The 15506-nt window shown below is 36.2% G+C and overlaps 1 protein-coding gene across 2 annotated transcripts in view; it reads right to left on the minus strand.

Annotated features, from left to right (window-relative positions):
• LOC111149220 (SLAIN motif family member 2) overlaps positions 1 to 15506 on the minus strand; it is a 94086-nt gene that overhangs the window by 57673 nt on the left and 20907 nt on the right. For both annotated transcript variants that reach the window (XM_022506168.1, XM_022506167.1), the window contains exon 2: positions 540 to 688. In XM_022506168.1, the coding sequence (XP_022361876.1) occupies positions 540 to 688 (149 nt within the window). The remainder of the gene's footprint in view (positions 1 to 539; positions 689 to 15506) is intronic.

Genomic DNA, 15506 nt, shown 5'->3' on the forward strand with positions numbered 1-15506 from the left:
TATTTTTTTTTTTTTTTTTTTTAAACAGTTATTTGTTTTAACTTGTATTGGGAGGAAAAAAAAAACAAACAAACCCTGCTGTATAAAACCTATTGCTTCATGGACATTTTTTTTAAGATTTTTAAAAATTTATTCATTTGAGAGAGAAAGAGCGAGTGAGCTCATGAGCAGGAGAAAGCATCAGAGGGAGAAGCAGACTCCCAGCTGAGCAAGGAGCTTGATGCAGGGCTCCATCCCAGGACCCCAGGACCATGACCTGAGCCGAAGGCAAACGCTTAACCAACTGAGCCACCCAGGTGCTCCCATGGATATTATTTTGTAGGATGAAATGAAATAAAAATGAAAAGATTGGGACAAAAGCTATTAAGTTATAGCACAAGGTTATGTGCATATGGCAAAAACTCACGACGGCATGCACAACGAGATTCAAAAAACACTATCAAAGAAAGAACAGCCTTCCTAAAAACATACCCACTCAACATTTATCTGGTTTTTTATTAAAGAAAGAGATGAATTTAAAAGTAAAATTATAGACATACCTGACATAGTTTGATCAAGTTTGTGGATAAGAGACTTTTTAGCACATTCAACATCAGGACTTGGGTAATCCAAAACTTGCCTGCACCAAACTAATGGGCTAACTGATTTCTGCATTGGTGTAAGTTTTTTCTTTGGTGATGAATACAGCCTAGAAGAAAACAAAAACATAAGGGTAGCATTCATTATTAAGCATAAGGTCATAAGATAGAGATCCTTTTGGACAGATTTAAATTGGGAGGGGGCACTGTACATGTCACAGATCATCTTCAAAATCATCCACATTTTACTTCATGCATAAAAAGATAATGACACTAAAACAAGCCAAATTTCAAATTTCAAATAAACCCAAATGAAGCCAACTGTCCAATCCTAAAATGTCTAACTTTTCTTGTAGTCTCATTACAAAAACTATGAGTAAACATCTGTCTTTACAAGAGTTAATTCTGTTTTCACTAGTATTTAGCCAACTCCTTAATATAACCATACCATTAAGTATTGTCTAGGAGACAGAATGAGGAGATAAATACCTTATTTTCCACCTCCCAGTCCCCTTCCTACCATAAATCACACAAAAAAATCTCCTATTAGTGATTCATTCCTTTTAGTTAAGCAATACACACTCTACAGCCCTCTTTTCAAGCTATAAATCCTTAATAACTTAGTATGAATCCATTTATGAAGTTTATTTCATTCTCGGGAAAGAAGAATAGGACAGTATTTTATAAGCTCCTGTGGAAAGGATGCAAAAAGAAAAGGTAAGCATAAGACAACAGAAGGAAACACTTAGTTTTTCTACTTCATAGTTTTTTCCTCAGATTGGTCTAGATTATGTCAATTGATACTGATTTATTTCAAATATGATGCCATATGAAAAATGTGAAGTTACTTGAATTCTAACCAGAGTGGTTCCCAAATTAAGACACTTTAAGTGGAATTAATGAAGTAAACAAAAACATAACTAGATTTATCCACACAGTTAAATGTTTCAATAAGGCCAGGAGTTAGTAATTTCACATTTTACACTGATCAAAGTTAGGGCAATAAAATGAAGTGTGTTCTGGCACAAATACTTAAATATATCTCTATCGTACTAGAATTGATGAACTACTTGCTAGTGACACTATATACATTTTCCATCTCTTTTCTCATCTCTCCTACTGTTAACTTAGATGTGTCACTTACATAACTATTTAACTCTTCTCAAGATATAATCAAAGCTAACAGGGTAAATAATTTCTCTAGTCAACAATCCATGTTTATTTGGATAAAAATGGAATGAAATATCAATTTATTAAATAACTTATTAACAGTTCAAAACAAAAAGAAACCAGGGGGGGGCTCATTCTCTTTCCAAGTTAAACACTACAAATGTTTCATAATCAAGCTCTGTCACAGCATTCCCATTGTAATTGTGATAACTATCAAATACAGATATTCTAGGTTAGCAAATACTTAGCAAACAAAACCTCTTAGGTGAATAAGCATTAATGAAATCACTTTCTAATAGTATCATCACTCTTTCAACATACAACTTTTCCCTACACTGACTGGTGTCACAGTTTACCCATATGATTCATGCGTACTTAGTTTCATAGCTAATAGTAGAGGAATACACTAATTGTAAAAAGTACAAGGAGAGTGAGCCTCAAAAACATGCTCAAAGAAGCCAGACCAAAAACATACATATTATATGATTCCATTTATAGGAAATGTCTAGAAAAGAACACAGAGCAGAAATTAGATTATAATGCCTAGGACTGGAACAAGGAATGGGGAAGAGATTTCTTTTAAGGTAACAGAAATATTCTAAAATGTTGGTGGTGATGGTTGTGGTAACAATGTCATGACTGTAAATATACTATATTCTTGAATTATATGATGAGTTTTCTTGTACATAAATTACACAGGTATGGGTAAATTTTATAGTATGTAAATTATATCCCAATAAAGCTTTCATAAAAAAATTGTAAGGTGCTTTTAGAATCTTTAAAAAGACAGAATCTACTATAAACTACTTGAATAAAATAATTCAACATCAATTACACTAAAGCATCATTATCTCTCCTATATTGCATGCATGGAAGCTTTCCTGTTTTTGTTAATGGCACCATAACTCTTTCACTTATAAAAGCTAAAAATGTAAGAGTAATTTTAGATTCCTCTGTTTTACCTTCACCTATAATCTATTACCAAGTCTTGCTGACCCTACATGACAAACTACCCTTCCCTTCTGCTATTCCTATATTTACTTCCCTAACTGGTAATAGAGGCTGCCCCTTCCTTCCATTAACATAAAGGTTAATGTAGCCACCTGTACATTCCTAAGGGAAAAGAGGGAGATGGCTTCAATAACCCCTGAATATGCCCACTATCTCTTACCACTCTATCCTCTTATTTCAGTGCCCTATCACGACCCCTCAGTCTAAAAATGGAGTACTATGGCCCAAACGGTATTGGCACAAAATTATTCTTTGGTCAAGGAACCTTTGGTTGAGGTTTCAAAGTACTTCTAAACCTGTCAGAGGACACATAAACTGAATTGTAGCTCATAACTGAATCCTCTTTTAGGAAGACCAAGGTGTTTCAGTCCCTGAATTTTAAAGAAAAATCCCAAATAAAAATATTTGAATAACTATATGTATTACTCCTTTGTTTCTTACAAACGCACAGACTTCTTCAAAATAACTTTTGCCTGCTAAAAACACTTATCTCATTCTGGTGCTTTTCAAGTTTTTAAATAATAGTATTTGGCTTAATTAAGAGGGACTTCATTCTTATGGACACCACCAGTATATAGATGGCTAACGCAACTTAGAACAGATTGAGATTTGTCAAGTTTTTACTTGCCAAGAAAACGTGAAACATATAACTTCATCATCCTAATTCTGTTAAAATGAAGTCATAGAGCCTCCATCCCTATCCAGCATCAGTAATGTAGGAGGCAAGGGGAACCGAGCACCTCGTCTCCCTTTCGCAGTCGCTTATGTGTCAGTGGAGCCCAGTATAGAGCTGATTTTACATCCCATCCAACAAGGAGGAGAACAAAAGCCTGGGCTCCACTTTTGCTGACATAATGCCAGCATGGCCTGGCAGGGAGCTGAACATCTATCCCATGCACTACATCTAAATAAGACTGCCTACTAAAAAAGAAATATGATTATGAGTCTCCCAATATAACACCCAGAATGTCCAGGATACAACTGGAAATCACTAATCATACCCAAAAAAAAAAAAAAAAAAAAAAAAAAAAAAAAAAAAAAAAAAAAAAAACCAGTTAAAGGAGGGACAGAGAACAAAAACACTTGAGTCAAATTTAAAACAAAAAGCAAAATGGCAGCCATAAAACCAACCACAGCAATAATTACACTAAATATGAACAAGAGTATAAACAATCTACTCAGAAGAGATGGTCAGACTGGATTTAAAAAAAAAAAAAAAAGGCCCAACTATACATTATCTATAGAAGAAACACCTAAGATTCAAAGTCACGAGTAGGGGTGTCTGGGTGGCTCAGCTGGTTAAGTGCCTGCCTTCAGCTCAGATCATGATCCCATGGTCCTGGGATCAAGCTCCCTGTCGGGCCCTCTGCTCAGCGAGTAGCCTGTTTCTCCCTCTCCCTATTCCTGTTGCTCCCCCTGCTTCTGCTCTCTGTCAAATAAATAAAATCCTTAAAACAAACAAAATAAGTCACAAGTAGGTTGAACTAAAAGATGAGAAGATATACCATGCAAATAGTAACCGTACGAGAGCTGGAGTTTAAGAAATATTACTTGAGACAAAGAAAACATATAAATGTATCAGGAAGGTTTATCAATCAAATGTAAAGATACCTAATAACGGTAGCAGACTAAAAGGAAAAAGAGGCAATTGAGAATTTTTTTTTTTTTTTTAAGATTTTATTTAATAGAGAGAGAGCATAAGCAGGGGGAGCGGCAGGCAGAGGGAGAAGCAGGCTCTCTGCTGAGCGGGAAGCCCAATGAGGGACCTCATCCCAGGATGCTGGGATCATAACCTGAGCTGAAGGCAGATGCTTAACCAACTGAGCCACCCAGGCACCCCTATTTGCTTTTCAATGGCTCCCTCTAACTACCTGAAAAAAGAACTACATAGAGAAATCAGTAAGGATATGGAAATCCTGAACATTATCAATCAATTTTACTTTGCCGACAATTAAAGGGCACTCAATCCACCAATAACAGAATACATGTTCTTTTTAAGTGCACATGGAGCATTCTTCGGGTCAGACCAATTCAACTATGAAAAAGTCTTTCTGGGTTTAAAATACCTGGAATTCTTCAAGCCACAGTGGAATTAAATTAGTATCAACAAAGAAATTTAGTAAATCCCAAATATTTGGAAATTAAACAATACACATAAAAAACCACAGGTCCAAGAATATATCACAAAGGAAATTAGAAAACATCTTGAGCTGAATAAAAGCAAAAATATAACACACCAATAATTAGGTGATGAAGACAGTGAAGTAGAGGAAAATTTATAATTTTAAAAACAAAGAAAAGAGGTCTCAAATCAACAATCTAAGCATAAAAAAACTGAGCAAATTAAACAAGGCAGTCATGAGTGAAAATACAAATATTAGTAAAAATCAGTGAAACAGAAATAAAGGTGGGGGGAAAAACCCAAAGTTGGTTCTTCAAAAAGATCTAAAAATGGTAAATCTTTAGATTTACCAAAAAAAAAAAAAAAAAAAGGTCAAAAAACACTAATTACCAAAGTTAGAAATAAAGAGTGAACATTGCTACAAACAAGATGTAAAGGAATATTATGAAAAATTTTATGCAAACAGTTAACTTAGATAGACTATACAAATTCCTAGAAAGATATGTTACCAAACGGGACTCACAAAGAAATAGAAATTCTGAAGAGATTTATAAAAAGAAACGGAATTAGTAATTAGAAATCTTCCTGCAAAGAAATACCCATGCCCAGATACCTTCACTTACTAAGATTATCAACACCAAGGAAAATTTCCAACCCTATACAAACTCTTTCAGAAAAATAGATCTAATGGTAAAAGACTGAATTCTTCTCAGACTAGAAATAAAATTAAGGATGCAAACTCTCATCATGTCTACACATTGCTATCTTGAAGTGTCTAGCCAGTATAAGTCAAGAAAAAGAAATTAAAGACATCATATTGAAAAGAAAGCAGGGGCACCTGGGTGGCTCAGGTCATGATCTTGGGGTCCTGGGATCAAGCCCAGCAGGGATCCTGTTTCACCCTTGCCCTCTGCCTGCTGCTTCCCCTACTTGTGCTCTGTCAAATAAATAAATAAAATCTTAAGAAAGAAAGAGAAAGACACAAACCAGTCTTTATTTGCAGACAACATGATCCTGTATATAGAAATGACTTTGTAGGAATCCACCAAAACCAAAAACACCCAACTAGAATAAATGTGTTTAGTAAGGTTGTGGGATATAAGTTCAATAGGCAAAAAATCAATTGTATTTCTAAACATTATCGATGAATAATTAAAATAGGATATGACAGATGAAGTACAATAATGGTACACTGAAAACAATGTTGAGATAAATTAAAAGACAAATGTTCATAGACCTGAAAACTCAATATTATTAAGATATCAATTTTTCTAGACTGATCTACATAACTGACAAAATCCCTAAAAAAAATCTCAACAGGCATATATATATATATATATATTTGTGTATATATATATATATATATATATATATATATATATACACATATATATGGGCTAATTCTAAAAGTTATAGGAAAATGTAAAGAGCAAAGAATGGTCAAAACAATTTTGAAAAAGAAAAAAAGTCCTTAAAAACCAAACCAAACAAAACAAGAACAAAAAAAACAACCCTGAAAAGCCCTGGTCTTACTTCCTCCTGATCCATTCTATACAATGAAGCCTAATTGTTTTCTGAAATATGTATCTGAGTATGTTAATATTCCTGTGCTAAAAATTCTGTGCCACTTTCCTTTTTGCCCTTATGATAGAACCCTTTCCAAAAAACGGCCCCCACAGCCCTTGAGGCGTGAGCAGTGATCTGTTGCAATACTCTTTTTCTTTAAAAGCTACATTTCTCATCCTCCTCCACCACCCAAATCTTAATAACAGCCATATGGTACTAATTTCTATTCCTGGAAAGCCCAACACTTTCACTTCTAGGTCACATGTGCCTGTTCTTCCCTTCGCCTGAACCAAGCTCAATCCTACTTCTTGCTTAGCTCACCCTCCCTTGCCCAACCTCAGCCAGCCCATTCCTACTTTTTCCTGCATCTTGGCATTAACTGCACTTCACCAGGGAAACCTTTCTTCAACACCTCTCATAAGACGAGTACTAGATAGTGAAGCAAGGTGTTTTTAACAAAGCATCTTTGCAGCCACTTAAACAAAAGGAAATTCCTCTAACATTCATTCTAGTTACAAAAGACCTACTTAATAATTTGTTCATTTTTGTCCTTTTGAAGTTTTTAAGTTAGTATTTATAAGCTGAAAAGAGACATTTAAAAAACATACTAGAGACAATAAAAATGCTAAAATATGGGTAAACCTCAAAAACATTATATTAAGTAAAAGAAGCCAGCCACAAAAGACCGCATCCTATATGATATTGTTTATAACAGAATGTCTAGGATAGGCCAATCTATGAGACAAAAAAGTTGACTAGTGGCTGCCTAGGGATGGGAGAGGGATAAGGGGAAGAGAAATGGGAAGTGACTGTTAATGGGTACATGGCTTCTTCGGGGATGTTGAAAATACTCTGAAACAAGACTATGGTGATGGTTGTACTATTCTGTAAATATACTGGAAACCACTGAATACTAAAAACCCTAGTACACTTTAAATAGGCAATTCTGTAGTATGTAAATTATCTCAATAAAGCTGTTTTAAAAATCTGTTAGAAATAAACTAGCCCTCTCAGACACATGAAAAAAGGCTCAACATCACTTGGCATCAGAGAAATACAAATCAAAATCACAATGAGATACCACCTCATACCAGTCAGAATGGCTAAAATTAACATTAGGAAATGACAGATGTTGGCAAGGATGCCGAGAAAGGGGAACCCTCCTACACTGTTGGTGGGAATGCAAGCTGCTGTAGCCACTCTGGGAAACAATATGGAAGCTCTTCAAAAACTTGAAAATAGGGGCGCCTGGATGGCTCAGCATCTAAGCGTCTACCTTCGGCTCAGGTCATGATCCCAGAGTCCTGGGATCAAGCCCTGCGTTTGGGCTCCCTGCTCAGTGGAAGCCTGCTTCTTCCTCTCCCTCTGCCTTCAGGTCCCCCTGCTTGTGCTTGCTCACTCTGTCAAATAAATAAAATCTCCAAAAAAAAAAAAAGTTGAAAAAAAATTGAAAATAGAGCTACAACCCAGCAATTGCACTATTGAGTATTTACCCCAAAGACACCAATGTAGTGATCTGAAGGGGCACCTGCACCCACATGTTTATAGCAGCAATGTCCACAATAGCCAAACTATGGAAAGAGCCCAGATGTCTATCAACAGATAAATGGATAAAGATGTGAGATATATTTTATACACACACACACACACACACACACACACACACACACACACACACACTTCGATTATATAATAAGATCTATAATGGAATATTATGCAGCCATCAAAAATGAAATCTTGGGGCACCTGGGTGGCTCAGTGGGTTAAGCCTCTGCCTTCGGCTCGGGTCATGATCTCAGGGTCCTGGGATCGAGCCCCACATCGGGCTCTCAGCTCAGCGGTGAGCCTGCTTCCCTCTCTCTCTGCCTGCCTCTCTGCCTACTTGTGATCTCTCTCTCTCTCTCTCTCTCTCTGTCAAATGAATAAAAAAAAAAAATTAAAAAAAAATTAAAAAAAAATGAAATCTTACCATTTGTAATAACATGGATGGAACTAGAGGGCACTATGCTAAGTGAAATAAGTCAATCAGAGAAAGACAATTATCATATGATCTCACTCATATGTGGAATTTAAGAAACAAAACAGAGGAGCATAGAGGAAGGGAGGGGAAAATAAAGCAAGATCAAACCAGAGGGGGAGACAAACCATGAGACTCTTAATCATAGGAAACAAACTGAGGGCTGCTGGGGGGAGGAGGATGAAGGGATGGGGTAACTGGGTGATGGACATTAAGGAGGGCATGTGATGTAATAAGCACTGGATACTATATAGGACTGATGAATCACTGAACTCTACCTCTGAAACTAATAATATATTATATTGCTCTGCGGGAAGCCTGCTTCTCCCTCTCCTCCTCTCTGCTGCTCCCCTTGCTTGTGCTCTCTCTCTCCCTCTGTCAAATAAATAGAATCTAAAATAAAATAAAACAAAGTTGTTATGGGGGGGGTACTTGGGTGGCTCAGCTGGCTAAGCATCTGCCTTTGGTTCAGATCATGATTCCAGGGTCCTGGGATTGAGCCCCATGTTGGGCTCCCTGTTCGCTGGGAGCCTGCTTCTCCCTCTATTCCCAGCTCGTGCTCTCTCACTCTTAAATAAATAAAATCTTAAAAAAAAAAAAAAAAAAAAAACAGATGGCTATTTGCTTAGACCTAGCTTAAATGTTGAAAAACTGTAATAAAATTGTTATTGGAGTGAATTTTAGATTACTGTGTAAACTTTCACAGGTCCAGGAAAACAATCAGTTTTTAATACCCTAAAATCATCTTTCCCTATTTATTAAGGCATAAGTGAGGCTAAAAAAGAGCTTGTCTTCACAAAGTTCAATGCATAATCCCTGGCACAGTGATTGACATTTAGAGATGATCAAATATTTGCATCTGAATGACGAATGAATAAAACAACCATGATTACAATATTTAAAAATGCACATGAAAAAAGGTAAAGGAAACATATCAAAGTAAATAAGATCAAAGTGACTACAGACGTTTGTTTCTATTTTTATAATTTTATGATTTTTAAAACTTTCATTAACAGAAGTATCTTTGGTTTTACCCACAACTAAATATAATTTAATGATTTTAAATTCTTAGGATATATTGCTTTGTAACGATTTACCAAGCTTTCTTAGTCAATGTGGCAATAGGAAGTGCTATTATTAATATTTTATCAAATGCTTATTACATGCCAGGCATGGTTTCAATATTTTAAAAATACTCTTTCAATTTTTTTCTTTAAAGATTTTTAATTTATTTTTGTGAGAGAGAGCATACTCTCCAGAGAGGTTGGGGAGGGGGCACGACACAGAGGAAGAAAAAGAAGCAAACTCCCCATAAGGAGGGAGCCTGATGCAGGGCTCGATCCCAGGATCCCAGGTTCCCAGGATCATGACCTGACCCACTGCAGACACTTAACTTACTGAGCCATCCAGGCACCCTAACTCTTCCTTTTAATCTTCACAACAAACTCATGAATAGGTGCTAACTAGGTTTACTCCAGAACCTGTGCTCTTAACTATTATATTTTACTGCCTAATGAGGCTCTTGGCTGGCTCAGTCAGTGGAGCATGGGACTCTTCATCTCAGGATTGTGAATTCAAGCCTGGTGATGGGGGTAGAATTTACTTAAAAACAAAACACTCCAATGTATTCATCATTCTAATGGTTCCTGTGGTTCTCTGTTCTCTTTTCCTAAGCCCTACCAACCATAAAGTTGTAACTGATCCCCCTATTACAATAAAAAAATCAGAACTCAATTAAAAAGAGTATCTTCAGTTCATATATATATAATGAGTCTTTTTGAAATTTTAGATTGATCATGCCATTAACTATTATATTTGGGCCATTAGCAAACTTAAAGGCGTATGTCTACATTTATATGAAGAAATATAAAATACTCTTCTGGTTTTTAGAGAACTATATCATTGGTATTACTAGTAATAATGGTAATTATTAGCAAAGCAAATTCATTAAGAAATTCTTACACAGTTTACAAGCACTGGGATGCCTGGGTGGCTCAGTCGGTTAAGCATCTGCCTTTGTCTCTCTGACAAATAATAAAATCTTGAAAAAAAAAAAAAAACCAGTTTACAAGCACTGAAGTGACATTAGCTACAGGGTAGGTAGTATACACATATAAACAGAAAGTATGGCAGCAGAATACAACACAGTGAGCCAAAAAAAAAAAAAAAAAAAGGGCAGAGCAAGCAAGCAAGCTGAAAAGACTAAAGAAAAGCTTTAAAACCACGAATTCCAAAGTTTCAGTCAGTGACACTCTATGCTTCCATTTTCATTTCACGACTCTCCTGATTCTCATTCCAGTAAGAAAAGGGTTGGGTTTTTGTTTTTTTTTTTTAATTTTAAGAAAATCAAAAGTTTTGTTATTCTCTGGGATTCCACAAAAGGGAGGTTGGAAATTACTTCTTCAAAAAGACAATCTTCTAGTGTTTGAGGCATAGCCATGTACTGCTGGGAAACAATAGTTACAGTGAGACCAACCTAGAGTGCAGTAATCAGAAACTGAGGGGCTTTTTTTGTTTGTTTTGGTGTTTTGTTTTGTTGAGAAAAGACATCAGGAAGGCTGGGAGTCTCAAACTATACCAGACTCTGCAAAATTTTGACAGTAGCTACAGAGTATGACAGTCCTTATGCATATGACTAAACATATAATTTCAGCCACAACCACATACATGGATAACAATTACTGACAGCAGAATTTAGTCCACAGAGAACATAATGTGTGTGTATGTGTGTGTGTGTATACACAGATACACATCCAGATACATAGGTTACATGTATATGAAGTGTGTGTGTATAATCCACACTGATTCTTTTAGGGTCCTTTGCTTGTTAATCACTAACTTTTTATTGGTAAAATGCCTTGAACGGGATTTTATCTGTAGAAGCCATGGTACTCAGGGCTAACAAGTCATAAGTCAGTAAACGACATGTCCTTCAAATCCCAGGTGATAATGCATACTATTATGACTTTTAACAATTTGTCAACTAAGGTTAGGTTTTAAAAATTAATATACTTTTCTTATTGTTGAGAAAGTTTCCACACAAATATCTGAGAAAAGATATGAGAACATAAAGTTAGAAACCACAAAGCACTGCTAACAAAGGTTTGTTAATACGATAAAGAGTAAACAACTCTTTTATCAGAGAATTTTTTATTTGCAGTATTCCCATAGGTTCTAAAGTCAGTTTCTTGGATTACAAAATTAAATATTTTATCCACTTTGTGAAAATACGAACAAAATAATGGGAGGAATCTAAATACATGTATTCGCTACATACATATGTTTACATATTTGTATTTAAGTATATGTATTTATCCCCAACAACAGGCTGGCTGAAAACACCAGGTAATTGAAGTGGTAAAGAAAATCTGGCAAGGTTTTAATGCTGCATGCCTGAGAAGAAGTGAGAATGGTACTCTGCACTCCGTTTATAGAATTAAGACCAGCTCAAACATTCTCTTCTTTTTCTTTTGAGTTATATAAAAAGAAAGATAAGAGTAAGTATGTGAGGAATCCTGACATATACCATAAACTGAAATGGTTAGAATGCATAAAATACTTTTGAGAGGCGAGAGGGACAGTATTTTTAGAACTGGCATTGTCCTACAAAGAACCTGATCTTGTCCTCCATTGTTAGAATCTGTAGTTGTGTTTGTGTATATACAATTTATATATAATCATATAACTGTCTTTCATAGGGAACTCCAAGCATCTCAAGGGCAGGAATAGTATTTCCCCATCATCTCTTATGCTCTACCTTCAACCCCAAAGAAACCTGCCCTGCATGTAGTAGAAAAGGAATTCAATGTTGCAGAATGAACAAAAGAAATAACTACAAAGAATCCATAACAGGACACTGCACTTTTTCTTGAAAAATTATACACAAATTCTACAGTTATTCTCGATTGTACCACTTAGAAACTCTAGTTGCAAGATGAGAACTAAATTTTTTTCTCTTTTAATTCGTATTCATTCCACCTCATTTGTTCCTTTCAAAATACTCCTGACAACTAACCAGGATCTCTCTCAAGTGACAGTAATCAAATTACGCCAGGATCTTTAAGAGACTAAATTTAACCTATTCTCCAGTCTATTAAATTTCTTCCTTTTCCATCAGTTTTTGCCCATATCGCTTATTAAAGTTTAATTACTAAAACTAGAAGTGATGACAGAAGGGTCTGAAAATATCTAAGTGTAAAAACCGAGCTTTTTTACTTCTTCACACATTTTCTATATCACACTATTTTTGTTATTCTATCGACTGCTGCCTCACAAGATACAACTATAAATTTGTTCCTACTATTTTATTCTGTATTTATCAGAAACTTTTAACTTGATGAAGTCTTTTTTTGTTTTATCATAACCAACTATCATTCTATGGACATAAATGATTTTCAAATACTCCCAGTCCTAATTTTTCTCCTGGGTGTCAGAGCTCCAATGGTTTACTACAGACATCCCCCCCCCCAAAATCAAATACCTCCAAACAAACATAAAATGGCACTACTATTTTTTCCCGTCAACAAATGAAAAGTTTCATGCTAACCTTGACTATTTTCTCTCGCTACATATTCAATGTGCTCAATCAACACATCCTATCAATTCATTAATGCCCCTAAAATCCATCCCTTCCTTTTCATTTCCACTAACTTCACTCAAGCCTAGACCCTCATCTCACCCAACATAAAGCAATTATAATAATATCTAGTGGTTTCCCTGTACCTACCAGACTTACTCCTCTAATCGATCCTCTACCCACTACCATTTAGCTAAAATACAGATCAGTATAACATTGCTTCACTGCTCAAAAACTTTCCCAAATTTAGCCTGCAGCTTAATTCTTAAGATTCTGTTATCTCATCCAAAACTACATCCTTTGATCTTCTCTCCCATGTACTCCAGTAAAAAAAAACTCCCTTGTCCAGCCAAGCCAGACAAATAAATGTTTATCTCATGTATCCTGGATAGTTAAACCACAGATGTCTTTGTAATTCTTTTTACTATGGGGGAGGGGGCCAAATTTCCTTCCCATTTTCCTGATCTAAACCAAGCCTCATTTCAAGATCAATTCAAGACTTGCTTTTTTCACAAGGCTTTCCAACCGCCATAGTTCACAACTACTTCTTCCTTTTTTGTTGTTTTTTATTAATATATAATGTATTATTAGCCCCAGGGGTACAGGTCTGTGAATCGCCAGGTTTACACACTTCATAGCACTCACCATAGCACATACCCTCCCCAATGTCCATAACCCAACCACCCTCTCCCTACCCCCCTCCCCCTGGCAACCCTCAGTTTGTTTTGTGAGATTAAGAGTCACTTATGGTTTGTCTCCCTCCCGATCCCATCTTGTTTCATTTATTCTTTTCCTACCCCCCAAGACCCCCATGTTGCATCTCTACTTTCTCACATCAAGGAGATCATACAATAGTTGTCTTTCTCCGACTGACTTACTTTACTAAGCATAATACCCTCTAGTTCCATCCACGTCACTGCAAATGGCAAGATTTCATTTCTTTTGATGGCTGCATAGTATTCCATTGTATATACATACCACATCTTCTTTATCCATTCATCTGTTGATGGATATTTAGGTTCCTTCCACAGTTTGGGTATTGTGGACATTGCTGCCATAAACATTTGGGTGCACGTACTCCTTCGGATCACTACATTTGTATCTTTAGGGTAAATACCCAGTAGTGCAATTGCTCTATTTTCAACTTTTTGAGGAACCTCCATGCTGTTTTCCAGAATGGTAGCACCAGCTTGCATTCCCACCAACAGTGTAGGAGGGTTCCCCTTTCTCCGCATCCTCGCCAGCATCTGTCATTTCCTGACTTGTTAATTTTAGCCATTCTGACTGGTGTGAGGTGGTACCTCATTGTGGTTTTGATTTGCATTTCCCTGATGCCAAGTGATATGGAGCACTTTTTCATGTGTCTGTTGGCCATCTGGATGTCTTCTTTGCAGAAATGTCTGTTCATGTCCTCTGCCATTTCTTGATTGGATTATTTGTTTTTTGGGTGTTGAGTTTGTAAGTTCTTTATAGAGTTTGGATACCAGCCCTTTATCTGATATGTTGTTTGCAAGTATCTTCTCCCATTCTGTCAGTTGTCTTCTGGTTTTGTTGACTGTTTCCTTTGCTGTGCAAAAGCTTTTGATCTTGATGAAGTCCCAAGAAGTTCATTTTTGCCCTTGCTTCAGCAATGCTCCTAGGAAGAAGTTGCTGCGGATGAGGTCGAAGAGGTTGTTGCCGGTGTTCTCCTAAGGATTCTGATGGATTCCTTTCTCACAATGAGGTCCTTATCCATTTTGAGTCTATTTTCATGTGTGGTGTAGGGAAATGGTCCAGTTTCATTTTTATGCATGTGGCTGTCCAATTTTCCCAATACCATTTGTTGAAGAGACCGTCTTTATTCCATTGGACATTCTTTCCTGCTCTGTCGAAGATTAGTTGACCATAGAGTTGAGGGTCTATTTCTGGCCTCTCTATTCTGTTCCATTGATCTATGTGTCTGTTTTTGTGCCAGTACTATACTGTCTTGATGATGACAGCTTTGTAATAGAGCTTGAAGTCTGGAACTGCGATGCCACCAACTTTGGCTTTCTTTTTCAATATTCCTCTGGCTATTCGAGGTCTTTTCTGGTTCCATATAAATTTTGGGGATTATTTGTTCCATTTCTTTGAAAAAAATGGATAGTATTTTGATAGGGATTGCATTAAACATGTAGATTGCTTTAGGTAGCATAGACATTTTCAAAATATTTGTTCTTCCAATCCATGAGCATGGAACATTTCTCCATTTCTTTGTGTCTTCCTCAATTTCTTTCATGAGTACTTTATAGTTTTCTGAGTACAGATTCTTTGCCTCTTTGGTTAGGTTTATTCCTAGGTATCTTATGGTTTTAGGTGCAATTGTAAATGGGACTGACTCCTTAATTTCTCTTTCTTCTGTCTTGCTGTTGGTGTAAAGAAATGGAACTGATTTCTGTGCATCGATTTTATATCCTGACACTTTACTGAATTCCTGTACAAGTTCTA

This window comes from Enhydra lutris, unplaced genomic scaffold, assembly GCF_002288905.1.
Source record: "Enhydra lutris kenyoni isolate GAN:26980312 unplaced genomic scaffold, ASM228890v2 scaffoldscaffold21, whole genome shotgun sequence".
NCBI classification, from domain to species: Eukaryota; Metazoa; Chordata; class Mammalia; order Carnivora; family Mustelidae; genus Enhydra; species Enhydra lutris.